Here is a 14,997-nt window from a genome sequence, read left to right as displayed (position 1 = left end):
GAAAATACGGTACTTCTTTGTGCATGTTTTTCCAAAAAACTGTGCCTAAATTGGTAAAAATAGAATCGTAAATAGTTATTTTTGTCTGCATCATATTATTTATTTATAGCACTGAAATGTTTATTTGATTTATATTTTAGTGTTTTGCATTTTCAGGTACTTTGTGTTGTTGTTTGCCTTTAAATCCATTTAGTGTAAAAGAAGCTAAAATTGTTACTGCTTTTTTTGTTAATCGGTGATATTTTTTTCATAAAAGTGATATGCAGGTATCCCCTGCAAATCATGTAAAATTACCAAATAATTTTGTGCATAATGATTTATTATTATTATTGATCATTTATTGTTAAAAAAAAATAGTCCGAGGAGGCGCTTGGGAGCAGTGTTTTAAAATAGAGCTGTCCTCTTGATAGCTAACCGTAGGGGGCGGCGACTACGCCATAATGACAAACCACCAGAGCAGGCGTGTCGACGTCATTTTTTATATTTTTATTTTACTTCATCCATTGCATGGCCTATCGAGATAGAAAGCCAAGAAACACGGCAACAATTTCAATCATTTTCAAGCACTTCACCCAAAATCAAGCATGTTCCTGACTTTGAAAACACCACCATTAGAATCCAAGATTTCGAGCACCCGTACAAACACTGTTTTTATTATATATCTCGTTTGAATACCTTGAGCAATGCGCAGCTTGACTTCCAAGTCCACGGGAGTGGACACCACAGACTGGGTGAGGACCAAGACGTTCTCCACGCCGATCACCATCACCAGATACGGAAAGATCTCCCTGCCGGGACCAAAGACACAATCCTTCAAAATTGCTAAGCAATTAGAGCAGTGGTCTCAAATTGGGGCCTTGGGGCCATTTGCAGCCCGCAAGATGACAGTTTGAGGCCACTGCCTTGATATGAAAGTTAAAGGGACAGTGTGTATCGTTTTCCCGCAAGATGTGGTTGTGTTCTGTCGTGCTAATGAAAACGAGGGCTAAAAGCACAACGGAAGAAGACCAAATAGGGACACTCAAAGTGACCGAAACGCAACTTATGACATTTGGAAAGAAGAGAAATACGGAAATAAAGAAGAAAAAAGAAAGAAAAAGGACAACAAATGAAAAAAAATACAAAGAGTAAAACTAGGAAGGAAGGAAGGAAAAAAAAATTAAAAAAATCTCTTCTTTTTGTTTTTTTATTTACCTCCTTGTAATTTTTAAACGTTTTTGTCCTTTTTCTCGTTCGCTTTCTTTTCCCCCTACTTTTCTTTTAATGTTTTCCTTTTTTCTTCTCTTTTTTCTTCCCTTTAAAGAAAAAAAGTTTTTTTCCTTTCTTTTTGTCTTTCTTTAAATTGTCTTTCTAAAAATTGAAAGAAAAAGGCTACTTTTGGCTACCCTATAAAACTCCCTTGGACTCATTTTTGGTTGGACTACGCATACTACACTACTAGTCCGGCCCCCGAGAGAATGTGTGTTCTATCGTGTGGCCCCCGAGGTAAAATGAGTTTGACACCCCTGCTCTAGACCAACACCTAACCTAAGAAACATGGCCACAATTTCAAGCAGTTACAAGCGCTTCAAGTAAAATGTAGGCACTTTTCAAACCTTGACAACAATTTTATAAGTCGAGCCTTTGCAAGGATTTCAAGCACTCGTACGAACCCAGATTAGATCAATACGGAATAATGGTGCCTTGTATCGCTACATTCCTATTTTTCAACAGATTTTGGCGCCGTTTTCAATCGTCTGCCCAAAGTAAATCAAAGATCGTTTATGATTTGATAACTCGTAGTCTGCGGAAGCTTTTTTTCCCCGCTGCAGATAAGAAACTGTGCAAACGGGTCAATGCTAGTGACATCAACCACTCACACCTTATCACTAGTGGTGTGTGTATAGTGGCGCGGGTGTGCTTTCGGTCCAATGGCAGACGAGCGCGCGTGTTTGATTCCGTAGAGCCGGTCACGCCACGCCATCTGCACCCTCGCGTGATTGGACGGAGGCGCGGCGTCAATATCGGGATAGCAATGACTCGGCCGGTGAAGGTTTACACGAGTGGCTGCAACAAGTAGGCCACTGATAAGCCTTTGGTGTGCGTGCGTGCATGGCGTACCCCCCGTTGAGAGTCGGCGTCAGGCCAAAAAGCGTGCACAGGCCCACGGACATCAGCAGCGAGCTCAGCACGGTGACCACGGCTGCCAGGGCCAGACCCCACTTGGACTTGACCATGTCGATCTTACCTGCGGGACCATATCCAGTTAAGATCAGAAATGAAAATGGGTCTGGTAATAAAATGGTGAGAACAACGTACCGGTACACTGTGCAATAGGAGACGACGGATTATCGGGCGGCACGATAATTGGGAATTTGACGGCTATCGGTATCGGCATTTTAATTTATTCCACGGGCTGATCACTAAATCTCGGATGCAGCCGGGACCCTCTCTCCCTTGTTCCTAATCCGCCCCTCCTCCTCACTTCTGTAGAGTAGGGTTAAACGTATTTGCTCAAGGTGTGTATTTCTAATCAGTTCGTCTCCTACAACAGTGGTACTCATTGCCTCCCTGCTTGGCGCTCGGCATTAAGGGTTGGAATTGGGGGGTTTGCTCACCTAATGACTAAAATGGCTGCGCCCTGTTTGGCTGCGACTGCATCGGCTCGCTACAGTTTAACTGGACGGGTCAGATGTATCGACATTTTGTTCTGTGTGCATGGTTACAAAGAATGACAATAAAAGTAAATTATATTCTATTCAATTCTATTCTATTCCTAGTCTTCCGGTCTTTGTTTAAAGGTGTTGCTACTTTTCCAGGGGGGTGGTCTTTTGTCTTTGTCTCAACATACCAGTACTTTTCCATGTCTTGTGATCTCAATATATCACAGAGACAGACGGGGGATGACCGAGATTGAGCGAGAGAGTGTGGACGACGAGCGAGTGGCTTGCCTCCCCGGTTGCAATTGGTTTAAAAACTTTTCTTGGACAATATCTCTGTATTATTTGTGATTGCAACATCCTATGCTGTCTGATAATCCTGAAAGGGGGATGCCACATGTGCGGTCCCTTCTCAGGGTTTCTTCATTTTCCTCATGTTGAGGTTTTTGGGGTTTTCCTTGCCCTCATGTTGGTTCCAGATCAGGGGATAGTGTAATAATAGTCTGAAAAAATAGTCTGTGTAATAACCTGTGAAGCCCTTTGAGACTATTTGTGATTAAGGGCCATACAAATAAAAATGACTTGACTTGACTTAAGTCTTTGCCCTGTGCATTTTCTACCGTTAGCTGAAATAGCTCTCCCACACACCAGTGGTCTTTTTTAAACCCCAGAGCTACCCACCCCCACGCCTTCTGATTGGATAAGTGACCGGAGGCGGAGCCGCTGACGCCAGAGCAATAACTACAATAACATTAGAGAGAGTGAAACTCAGCAAACTTGTCCTGACATGCCTGTGTCCGTGGTAGAAAAGCGTAAAAAGTGTAGTTAACTTCAGGTGGAGACCGATATATTAGCTTTTATCATAACATTAGTTTGTAAAACGAGTGTGTGTGTTTGTGATTGAGAGAGAGCATAAAAAGCATACTAAAGTGGAAGGCTGAGTGATTAGCTGTTACCATAACATTAGTTTATCAATCTGGCTCTAAAACAGGAGTGCTTATACTGTTTAATGTCCCAGCTCCGTTGAAATGTTGATGCACTTCTTGTTTTAAATGAGCAACGTGTAATATTAAGTGTTTCCCAGTGGTACAACAAATTTAATCCAGTAAGGGAAAAAAAAAAAACATTGATTGTACCAGTGTCTGAAATAAAGTCTGCCGGGACGCCCGGGGCGTGCATCTTTTATGTCGGGTGTACAACTTACAAAACGTCTCCGCCCGGATGGCCAACAACTTTTTCAAGGGAAAAAAAATATATATTTTCTTTCAAATCAAACATTTACTTTATTCAGATTTCGAAATCTTCATTGGGGTTGGAAATTTTGGAATTTTGTTACGTTAGGCAATTTGCATACTCGGCAATCAGAATCCTGTATCGAATAACTTCGTGCTTCCGGACTTTCCCGAGCGTTATAAGGTGGTGCTTTTGCATACCGTTTTCCAAAGTAGACGCACAGAGAACACAAGAAAAATGCTAAGGTGGTTAGGAATCAAGCCAAAACCTCATCCCCAGAGGAAAGATTCAAAAGAAGCTCACAAAATGGATGACGCTACAAAACGTAAACATACATTAAAAGCATCGTGGAAAGAGAAGTTCAATGGAGAAGTGGTTAGGAATCAGGCCAGAACCTCAGCCCCAGAATATTCAAAAGAAGCTAACACAATTGATGACGCCACAAAACGTAAATGCACATTAAAAGCATGGTGGAAAGAGGAGTTCACAAGGCTTGGAGCAGACGACGCAACGCAAACATTGCATAAATGAAGATGAGTCAATACAGGTACATACTGATGGCAGATAGAAAACAGCCCTGTCATATACATGCAATTAAATGTTATCAGTAGATTTATAATAAACTTCATTTGAAAGTGTTGTTCTGTTATATATTCTGACTATCAATCCTTAATACTTTGTAACAATGTTTTTTTTGTAATTAGTAGTCTTACTGTGTTTCAAGTTGGGAAAAATGGGGCAGGCAACTTTATGGCTGGCAACTCTGAAAAGTTGCCTGCCCTGGTGTCCGCTAACTTTTTATCATGAGTTTCAGACACTGCTGTAAAAAAAAAAAAAAAAAAAAGCTAGCGTAATATAGTACATAATATTTTTATATTCATTCATTCATTCCATGCATAATGTTGCAATACTATTTGTAGTATATCAGTTAAAGCAACCCCAAAAATCTGAAGAGCCATTTGGGAGCTGCGCTGAAACTTCTCTAAAACGAAACGGAATTCGTGTTACAATAACATACCTGTCGACTAAAAATAGCTTGTTTTTTTTTGTCCGACATAGTTGGGTTTTTCGTGTACCATCAAGTTGAATTTTGGGATTTCTGACTATTTCTATGTGCAGTACGTTAACTTAGCTCAACTGTGATGAAACAGTAGGTCTCATTGACATCTTCTCAAGTCTCCAATGAATTGGTAGCTAGGCTGGCCAATGAGACATCATTCTGGAAGAAATGAATCCATTTTTCATCTTTAAACATGCTAAATAAAGCCACAATGCACTCAAGAAATGCCAGGTAGAAAAGGTTAACAAAATAAGTATACAGTAATCCCTCGGTTATCGCGGTTAATGGGGACCGAGACCACCCGCGAAAACTGAAAATATAAGTATGAGTTTATTTCGCTCGTTAACACTACCGGTTACAAATTGAAAATAAAAACGGTGAAAATGTGATATTTGATGAGTGTTTGTGAAGCGTTTTGGGAAACAACAGTTAAAAAAATGGTCTTCGTTTATTTTAATGAAAGGGAAAGAGCTACCTTCTGACAATAACAACATACTTTAGCTAGCGGCATCGAACAGCTTTTACAACAAATACACGAAACCACACACAATTAGCCGTGTTTAGGTAGTAAACAACCGCTCGCTTTTGGTATAATAAAGTCAAACTTGAGATAAATGTGAAAGAAGAGAATAAACTTATGTTGCGTCGCAGAGTTCCTCCATGATAAACAGCGCCACATAAGAAGGGGGTGAGGTGGGAGGATGACTAAGCATTGTGTCAGGGCCTCCCCCTCCCCTTCACAATAAGAGTGTCCACACCGTGTCCTCAGTTGACATAAGCCCGCGCTTGCTCAAGTGAATAAATGCTTTTATTGAGAAGGTAAGGTATATTTTTTAAACCCGCGAAGTTCTGAACCCGCAAAAGTGGAACCGCGAACTAGCGAGGTTCCACTGTAGTTGGAGAGTGATATTTTCAGATGCGCCGTTCGAAACAATAACAAGAATTTTTAAAGATTTCAAGCACCCATACGAACCCCGGATATTACAGGTAAGAATTTTTTGTAAAAAAGAACAAGCCGCACCGTATTGAAAGCCGCAGTGTCTAAAATGTAGCAATTTACCGTACTTTTTTCAATTAAAAAAAAAAAAGTGAGCCTTTTTTCCCCTAAGTGTCATGTGTCAAACAGTCAGCCGGCGGGCCAGATCAGGCCCGCTAAGGGATTGAATCCGGCCCGCGAGACAACACTCAGAGAAGCGCAAGAGAAAAACAAGCTGCAGGTTGAAATATGTCAACTTGATGTTGCTTTGAACAAAGACACTGTGTTCTGTGTTCTCTCTCTCTCTCTCTCTCTCTCTCTCTCTCTCTCTCTCTCTCTCTCTCTCTCTCTCTCTCTCTCTCTCTCTCTCTCTCTCTCTCTCTCTCTCTCTCTCTCTCTCTCTCTCTCTCTCTCTCTCTCTCTCTCTCTCTCTCTCTCTCTCTCTCTCTCTCTCTCTCTCTCTCTCTCTCTCTCTCTCTCTAACCTCCTTTTTTCCTTTTCTCTCTTCCTACCCTTTGCGCTTTCCTTTCTCTTTTCTCTCCTTCTGTCTTTCTATTTCTTTTTGGATTTCTTTCTTCCTCTCCCTTTCTTTTCCCTTTCTTTTCCCCCTCTCTCACGAATTTTTATCTTTTGTTTCTCACGCTCTCTCCCTCTCTCTCTTTCTTTGTCCCACCCTCTCTCCTTCTCCCTCCCTCTTTCTCTTATTTCTTTATCCCTCTTTTTTTTCTCCTTTAATCTACTCGTCCGGCCCCGACAGAATGTTTGTTCTATGGTGTGGCCCCCCGAGTTCAAATGAGTTGGACACCCCTGCTCTAAGCGAGTAAGATTGCAGATACTGACGTGTGGAGAAGTAGATGTAGGCGAAAAGGATGATGTAGGTGGTGACCAACGGGATGAGTTCGGCCACGCCGATCTCCTCCTTGAAGTGCACGTGGACCACGTGCTCGCTCTTCAGGCTGCAATTGGTGGACGGGTGCAGCTGCTTCAGGCGAGCCCGGAGGCTACCCAGGAACCTGAACGCAGCACCAAAGCCGTTAAATTGCGACAGGAAGTTGCACATTTTAGACGAAAGGGCTCGCCTTACCAAAACGTTACCTTCAGGGTTCGTGTACCGTTTTATGGCCAAATTCAAGGACTTTTTAAGCACTTACAAGCAATGTTCCCTGTCATTTTCCACGGGTATGAACGTTCACACAAAGTCGGTGAGCAACGCTTGAAACAGCAATGGCAACAGCAATCCCAAGTGTGGCAACTAAGTCATGATCAAACATGTCCAAAACTTGACATCACGTTACATTTTGCTGAGTTTCCGGCAATGCAAAAATGTTTGAATGTATTGACTCATGTATTATTGCAAAGCTTGTACGATTGCCTACAAACGTAATTTGTTTGTACAACAATTCTTTCACAAGATTTTTATTTCTTTTTTTTCCTGGTATCTTTTGTCGGATAATACTAACATTTTTGGGGGCTTATGGAGTCGGTTGCACGATACAGAACTGTATTTATTTACATTTTTTAGTGGAAGTAGAATGTTGGCAACAAGATTGACTTGGTATCATTGGAAATGATTTGAATGCAACACAGACTTTTTCTTCTTTTTTAATTCCTGTTTATTTTTTTCCTAGCTGCTACTTTTTTCTTTTTGTTCTCCATTTACTTTTTTCCTTTGTTTCTTTCTTTTCTTTTTGTCTGGCTTTTTTCTGAATGTTTCCTTCCTTCTTTTTTCTCTTCCTTTTGTTTCGTTTTTTTATCAGCTTTTCACTACTTTTTCATTTTGGTATTTTTTTCTTTTTTGTTTTATTTCTGCCCCTTCCTTTAAGTCATTTAGTGCACAATTTTACATAGTATTTGGCCATGTAGGGATGAAAGAAGCAAAAACAACCAGAAGAGCCGTTTGGGACCCGAAAGAGCTGGTTCTTTTTAGTGAGCCGAGCCGAAGAAGCCGGTTCTCCAAAAAACTCTACTGACTTTACTCAACTTTGTTGTACTTTGACCTTGACTTCAAAATACCGCATTTAGAACACAACATCAGGGGAACCCGTGTATTTTGACCTTCATGCACTGTGACTCTGACTTAATTGGCTTCTTAATTAGAAATTTGGAGCCCTGATTTTTGTGAGCCGGCTCGATTTTCTTGTGCGCGGAAAAGCTCTGGGTAGTGCGCAATTGCGCACACACGCAGCTTAGAGGGAACATTGCGCTGGATACATTTTCTTGTGCGCTGAGAATGTGCGGGCAGTGCGCGATTGCTTAGAGGGAACATTGCTTACAAGGACAATTTGCCCTTTTCCCCCCAGTAGCATTCTATTTATCTATCTACCATGGTCATATCCCTCAAGGGGGGGGACCGACAGCAAGACAAACACATAGAATAACAAAGAAAAGAAAAAAGGGAAATAAATAGCAAAAAACATACACAAACACAACACACTCTTCTGTTCAACAGAAGGGCCCGCCAGCTTTCACTGGTTTACCCCTGCCGCATCATATAAGTGCCCTGCTCATCCCTTAGAACGCGCCCAAACATCCCACTATCCTTTTACAACACCTCTCCACTCATGCCCAGTAGCATTAAAAGAAAAAATGCGAGTGAGAAGCTCGGTCAGACTTAACAATTGACATTTTGTGTCCGATTCCGGACCGATTTTCTTACCTCGACTTATTTTCCTAAATGGCCCTTAATGAATGTCCATGATTCATACATACACTAATTCACATTTCATTGTGCCCTGTTAAGGTGTAGCATGTAACAAACCATCCAACCATCAATTATCTGCACCGCTTATCTTCAGTAGGGTTGCGGGGGTGCTGGAGCCCATCCCAGCCATCTTCGGGCAGTGGGCAGGGGACACCCTGAACTGCTTGCCAGCCAGTCGCAGGGCACACAGGGACAGACAATTTGCTCGCTCATTCACACCTAGGGACAATTTGAATCGGCCAATTCACCTGACATGCATGTTTTTGGAATGTGGGATGCAAACTCCACACAGGAGGTTCGATCTCATGACCTGAGAACTGTGCCGCACACGCGCTAACCACTGCGCCGCCGTGCTGCCCATGTAACAAACCGTTAGCAAAAAAAAGAAAAATCATAATTAAGCTAGTCATCTTGGTGAGTTACCTTTCAGATGACTGGGAGTTGGATCCCTATTGTGTTCATGTTGCAGCAGGCTGTGCGTGGATTTGTTCCAAGTTTTAACCACGGTTTGCATTTTTTCTTTTTCGAGCCACTCCTTATTAAAACTGCAACCTTCTGGCATCTCGGTGTTGTTTACTCGTTCTGATGCACCTCTCCTAATGCACCTCTACGACGCGTCATATGACAACACTAGACAAAGCACTAAAATTGCAGCTTCCGTGTCGGCGTCATGTTTAAGCCGACTTTCTTTAGTTTAATGCGGTCTGTCGAGTCCCCATGCCGAGGAACACGGCAAGAATTTCAGGCATTTTCCATCACTTTGCCCAAAATTCAAGCATTTTCCCTGACCTTGAAAACACTTGGGCGTTTCCCCGGATTTCGAGCGCCCGTGCGAACCCTGTACCTTGCGTCGTAGCTGGACAGGACCATGCTGATGGTGAAGGTCACCACGCGCTTCTTGTTGTAGTGACTGACCCCCGTCAGTTTGCCGGGGACGCCGAACAGAAGGTCTGGGAAGCAAACGGGCAGAAATGTAAACGCACAATTCCAAAAGCAAATATATACTCGCACAATCTCACACAAAAACGTATCAAGACCAAAAAGACATTTCACAAAAAAGAGGACACAAATCTAATAAGTATGCAGTTACCTCTGAGCGTCGCCGAGGTGTGCAGGCCTTTGGGCTCGTGCTTCTGGACCGTCTTCATAGGGTTGGGATCGGCGTCAAAGAGCTCCCGTTGGTTCTGCCAGTAGTTGGCCGGCGACACCAACAGGCAGCCGTGCTCCGGCAGAACCGACCGCATGCGGCGTAAACCCGGCAGGAGGTCCGTCACCTGCAGGCACAGGGACTCCAGGCCGCGGACCCCCGTGCTGTCGAAGTCAAATCGTCCGGTTAGTCCGGGTCAAAGGGAACGAGCCTGCCAGACGGGTCGCAACCTGTCGGCGTGAACGTGGTTGCGGATCTCGTCCAGCAGGTTAAAGACTCGCCCTAGGGGCGAGCGGAAGACGTCCGCCGGCACCAGGCTGCTGTCCCACGGAGACACCGCCGCCTTCACCAACACTTGCTGGATGTACGCCACCGGAGGTCCTTGGTACTGTGACAACATTGTTAAGTTAAGAGAAATCATACCTAAAATAGCTCAACAGTCTGCCAGATGGGCCAGATGTTTTTACCATGTAGGAATTCTTTGTAGAGGATAAAGGACGTGTAACTGTGGTTACTGTCATAGTGCTGCACTATTTGTGCTGAAATTTCCGTTAAAAAAGTGTCGCATTGATGGCAATTTTCAATCCATGCCTTTATAGAAAGTGCTTTCCTGATTTTTGTATTTTTGTCAAGTCATGTTTATTTGTATAGTTCTTCATCACAAGGAATCTCAAAGGGCTGCACAGACCACGGATGATTGCAAACCACAGACTATTATGACACCATCCCCTGATCTAAAACCTACATGAGGGCAAGGAAAAACTCAAAAACCTCAAGTCAAGTCCTGTTTATTTGTTTGGCCCTTAATCACAAAGAGTCTCAAAGTGCTGCACAGACCACAGATGATTGCAAACTACATACTATTAAGACACTCTCCCCTGATCTAAAACCTACATCAAGGGCAAGGAAAAACTCAAAAACCTCAACATAAGGATGGCCCTTAATCACAGAGAGTCTCAAAGTGCTGCACAGACCACAGATTATTGCAAACTACATACTATTAAGACACTCTCCCCTGATCTAAAACCTACATGAGGGCAAGGAAAAACTCAAAAACCTCAACATGAGGAAAATTAAGAAACTTTGAGATGGGAAAATCTCAAAGGGCTGCATAGACCACAGTCTATTATGACAGCATCCCCTGATCTAAAACATACATCAGGGCAAGGAAAAACTCAAAAACCTCAACATGAGGAAAATGAAGAAACCTTGAGAAGGGACCGCACATAAGGTAATCCCCCTTTCAGGATGACCAGGCCAAAAGGGATGTTGCAATAACAAATAATACACATATATTGTCAACATAAAATATAGGTGATTCATATGCCATAGAATAGAAGTGTGTTTTAAACTTAGATTGAAACATTTCCACTGAGTTTGCAGATCCAATCTCAGGGGTAAGAGCATTCCACAGCACCGTGGCCCGAGTGAAGAACGCTCTCCAACCTGCGGATTTCTTCTTGGCTCTTGGGATCACGAGTAGACCAGCATTTTCAGAGCGAAGGCTCCGGACAAGAACATAGGGGGGAATTAAATCTGAAAGATATGAGGGAGCAAGTCCATGTATGATTTTGTATACTAGCAACAGAAGCTTAAAATCACATTTTAAGCTAACAGGGAGCCAATGCAGGTTAGCTCAAATTGGGGTCATGTGATCAAACTTTCTTGTCTTAGTTAAAAGCCTGGCTGCAGCATTTTGTACCCGCTGAAGGCTCTTGATTTTGGACTTCGGGAGACCGGAGAGTAGTGCATTAGAGTCATCAAGACGGGAAGTAACAAACGCATGAATTATAATCTCCGCATCCGTCTGAAAAAAGCTGTTCTAGTCATATTCTTAACGTGTGTTTGAAAGGACAAATCGGGGTCAATTATGACACGTAAATTTTTGACTGAGTCACTCTGGGTAATATTCCATATTAATCACTCACAAATATTTCAGGTGGCCTAACTCGCTATCAGGTTCAAGGGTAATCACTTTTTCACATAGAGCCAGGTTTTGGAATCAATTTCGGAAGTGCATTTTGTATTTCCTTGTGTTGTCTCTGAGTGGTATTAAAATTGGTTTGATGATCTGAAATCTTTGAGAGTGATGAATACACTTTTTCACGGCACTAAGACAAGAAAGTTTGAGCACATTACCGCCATTTTGGCTGACCTGCATCGTCTCTCTCTTAGCTTAAGATGTGATTTGAAGCTTCTGTTGGTATTATACAAATTCATGCATGGACTTGCCCCCTCAAATCTGTATTTTCCACTATCTTCCCACTCGGAGCCTTCGCTCGGGAAAATTCTTGTCTACTCGTGATCCCAAGAGCCAAGAAGAATTCTGCAGGTTTGAGACTGTTCTCCATTCAGAAACCAGTATCGTGGAATTCTCTCCCCTCTGAAATTCAATTTAATACCTGTCTGTGTATTGTTTTTTATGTCTTTCAACATCCATGCAGCCTGGTCATCCTAGAAGGGGGATGACCTCATGTCTCAAAGTTTCTTCATTTCCTCATGCTGAGGTTTTGAGTTTTCCCTTGCCCTTACGTTGGTCTCAGATCAGGGGATGGTGTGATAATAGTCTGTAATCTGTACAGCCCTTTGTGACTTCTTTGCAACCTCAATGGAGGTTTTTAAATCAAGGCTTAAGATACACTTCTATTCCAAAGCTTATGATTGATGCCCACCTCATATTCTGTATTGTCCTGCCTGGTGGTGATACGAAGGAGAAGGACGATTGGAGATGAGTCGGCGGACCAGCGTTTGACCTGAAGCATGTGAACGCCTGCATGGACCAGTTGGCAGAGATGGGAAGCTGTGCCGTGGTCGTCACAGACTTTCTGGACTAGTTTACAGGCTGGGGGCGTCGCTGCTGTCATGCACTTTCCGGACAAATTTTCAACATCTTACCTAGTGTTTACTATGTTTGTGTACTGTAATGCTAAATGGAATTCACCCTGGTCATCCTGGAAGGGGGATTACCACGTGTGGGGTCCCTTCTCAAGGTTTCTCTTTTTCCTCACGCTGAGGTTTTGAGTTGTTCCTTGCCCGCATGTTGGTTTAAGATCAGGTCATTGTAATCCTGTGCAGTCCTTTGAGACATTTTTGTGATTAAGGGCGTCATAAATACATTTGACTTGACTTGACTCTTGTGATTAAGGGCTGTACAAATAATTATGACTTGACTTTAGCCTAATTTTAAAAACAATTTACTGGTTGTTACCCAGTCAGGCCGTTCTCCTCCGTCCCCATGCGGCCCGTGAGAAGGAACGCTGTAGTCCCGCACGCTTGTACTGAACTCCACAGGGCCCGTGCCGGGAATGGGAAGCTTCAGCAACGGATAACTGCCAGAAAACGCCCCCCAAAAAAAAAAGCGCCAAACATCATTTTGAAGCTAAAAGCGCTGCATGTGACCAGGGTTGGGTAGGGTTACTTTAACTAGATTACTTTCAATGACTTACTTGGATTACTTGGATGACTCCAATACCAAATATGCTAATAAAAGACAAACAAAACTACACTATGGATTACTTCTATCCTATGGACATGGGTTTTAGCGCACAAAAATGCGTTTATTCAAGGAATCAACTCCTTGCGGTGAAGAATTCTCGTGCCGGCGTGATGAAGGGGCCTATCGTGGAAGAAGAGCCGGAGCTAGCGAAGCTAGCGAAGCTAGCGAAGCTAGCGAAGCGGCTAGCGGCGTTATAAGTCTTCGGTACCATCCGTATTCATGGTAAATGCGATCTCACGACCAAATAAGATCATCGAGTGCTGGTGGAAAACATTGAAGCGCACAGGGAGCGCAGTTGCTGTGTTTTGCGGAAACGTGGCTCCGGACGCTAACGTGTAGCCATTCCGGACGCTAACGTGTAGCCACCCGGAGCTACCCGGAGCTATCCGGCTTCAACGCCGCTATACAGAGACACAAAAGCCGGGGGGAATCGGAGAGGAGGCGGACTTGCTAACACGAGGTGGTGTATCCCTGTATTTTCATAAAGAAAAAGTTTCCATCTGCCGCAGGGATGTTGAACTTTTGGACTAGCGTGACGTCATCCACTCCACTACAAGCACCCCTATGGCATCATGTTAATCTGTTAATAAACAACGGGTAGACTGCTGGAAGTGTGAATTTCCCTATGGGGATGAATAAAGTATCTATCTATCTATCTAAATATGAATAAAATGACTACATTATGTGCAGGCTTGGGGATTAACGGAACACATGGAACGGCAAAAATGATGTTGGCAAGCTGTTTGGATTGATTTTCCTTTTGTTTCTGTCGCATTTTATGTTCGTTTTGCCGGAGATCAAAGCCAGGAGAGAAAGCTTACCACGTGTGAGTCATCATTTGATTCCTATTTAGTTTCTTTTGTCTTTTATTAGCATATTTGGTATTGGAGTCATCCAAAAGTCATTGAAAGTAATCCAGTTAAAGTAACTACCCAACCCTGCATGTGACTCACAAACTGTCATACCAGCAGGTGAGGATGCAGAGTGAGGTGAAGAGGATGATGGGCACCGGATAGGTGGCGCACAGCAGCCCATGGCGGTAGAAGGCCGCTGAGATCTTCTCCTTTAGCCGCTCGCGCAGCATCATGGCGGTGGGTGGCGTCAACTGCCGGCCATTGGAGAGCGCCGGGCGGCAGCCAAACGGTCGCCGCGAGACATTCGAGTTCCTGAGCAGCAATAGTAATCATACAAGTTGTTTAATTAATCGCTTATAGCAGGGGTCAGGAACCTTTTTGACTCAAAGAGCCATAAAAGCAAAAAATATTAATTTTATTTTGGGAAAGAGCCACACCATATATTATGAGACAAATTGACTAAATTGCTAAACCCGCGCCCCAGACAAAAGCTTAGTCTTCAGCACATTTATTTTTGATGATTTGATAAAAATTATGAAAAGGGGTTTTTAAGGGTTATTGTTCTATCTTCGTTATTCATTATCCATTATCTATTATCCGTTATCGGTCAGTTCATAATACGCTACAAAGCCTAGGAACCGGGACACTTACTCTCAGCCAAATGGCCAAGCTAAGGTCCTAGCCCTAAAGCCTTGCTGCGATCATTGCGAATGCACCGTTCCCGGAGGTACTGCTATACCGGGCCGATGCGTGGAGTGGACAGAGCAAGCTCTTATTCCATCTACGAAATGCAAAAATCAAAGATCATGGCAAGAGGTACGGCCAAATAAGGCCAAGCTAAGGACCTAGCAAAAGGCCAAACTAAGGACTTAGCATCAAAGCCTTCTCCGC

General features: G+C 43.2%; 1 protein-coding gene and 1 pseudogene across 2 annotated transcripts in view; both read right to left on the bottom strand.

The window, feature by feature from the left end:
• The window catches only part of scap (SREBF chaperone), an 83,321-nt gene that overhangs the window by 58,363 nt on the left and 9,961 nt on the right, over positions 1–14,997 (bottom strand). For both annotated transcript variants that reach the window (XM_088327666.1, XM_088327665.1), the window contains exons 2-9: positions 14,218–14,418; positions 12,965–13,085; positions 9,987–10,144; positions 9,700–9,920; positions 9,454–9,559; positions 6,749–6,921; positions 2,101–2,227; positions 676–788 (exon numbers count right to left, since the gene is read on the bottom strand). In XM_088327666.1, coding sequence (XP_088183792.1) covers positions 676–788; positions 2,101–2,227; positions 6,749–6,921; positions 9,454–9,559; positions 9,700–9,920; positions 9,987–10,144; positions 12,965–13,085; positions 14,218–14,339 — 1,141 coding nt within the window. In that variant the 5' untranslated portion in view covers positions 14,340–14,418. The remainder of the gene's footprint in view (positions 1–675; positions 789–2,100; positions 2,228–6,748; positions 6,922–9,453; positions 9,560–9,699; positions 9,921–9,986; positions 10,145–12,964; positions 13,086–14,217; positions 14,419–14,997) is intronic.
• LOC148373161 (U2 spliceosomal RNA) lies at positions 14,812–14,947 on the bottom strand (annotated as a pseudogene).

This window comes from Urocampus carinirostris, chromosome 2, assembly GCF_059441175.1.
Source record: "Urocampus carinirostris isolate Australia breed hairy pipefish chromosome 2, RoL_Ucar_1.0, whole genome shotgun sequence".
In the NCBI taxonomy this organism is placed as follows: domain Eukaryota; kingdom Metazoa; phylum Chordata; class Actinopteri; order Syngnathiformes; family Syngnathidae; genus Urocampus; species Urocampus carinirostris.
Note: the sequence above shows the minus strand (reverse complement) of the source record. Positions and strands in the feature narration are given on the sequence as shown.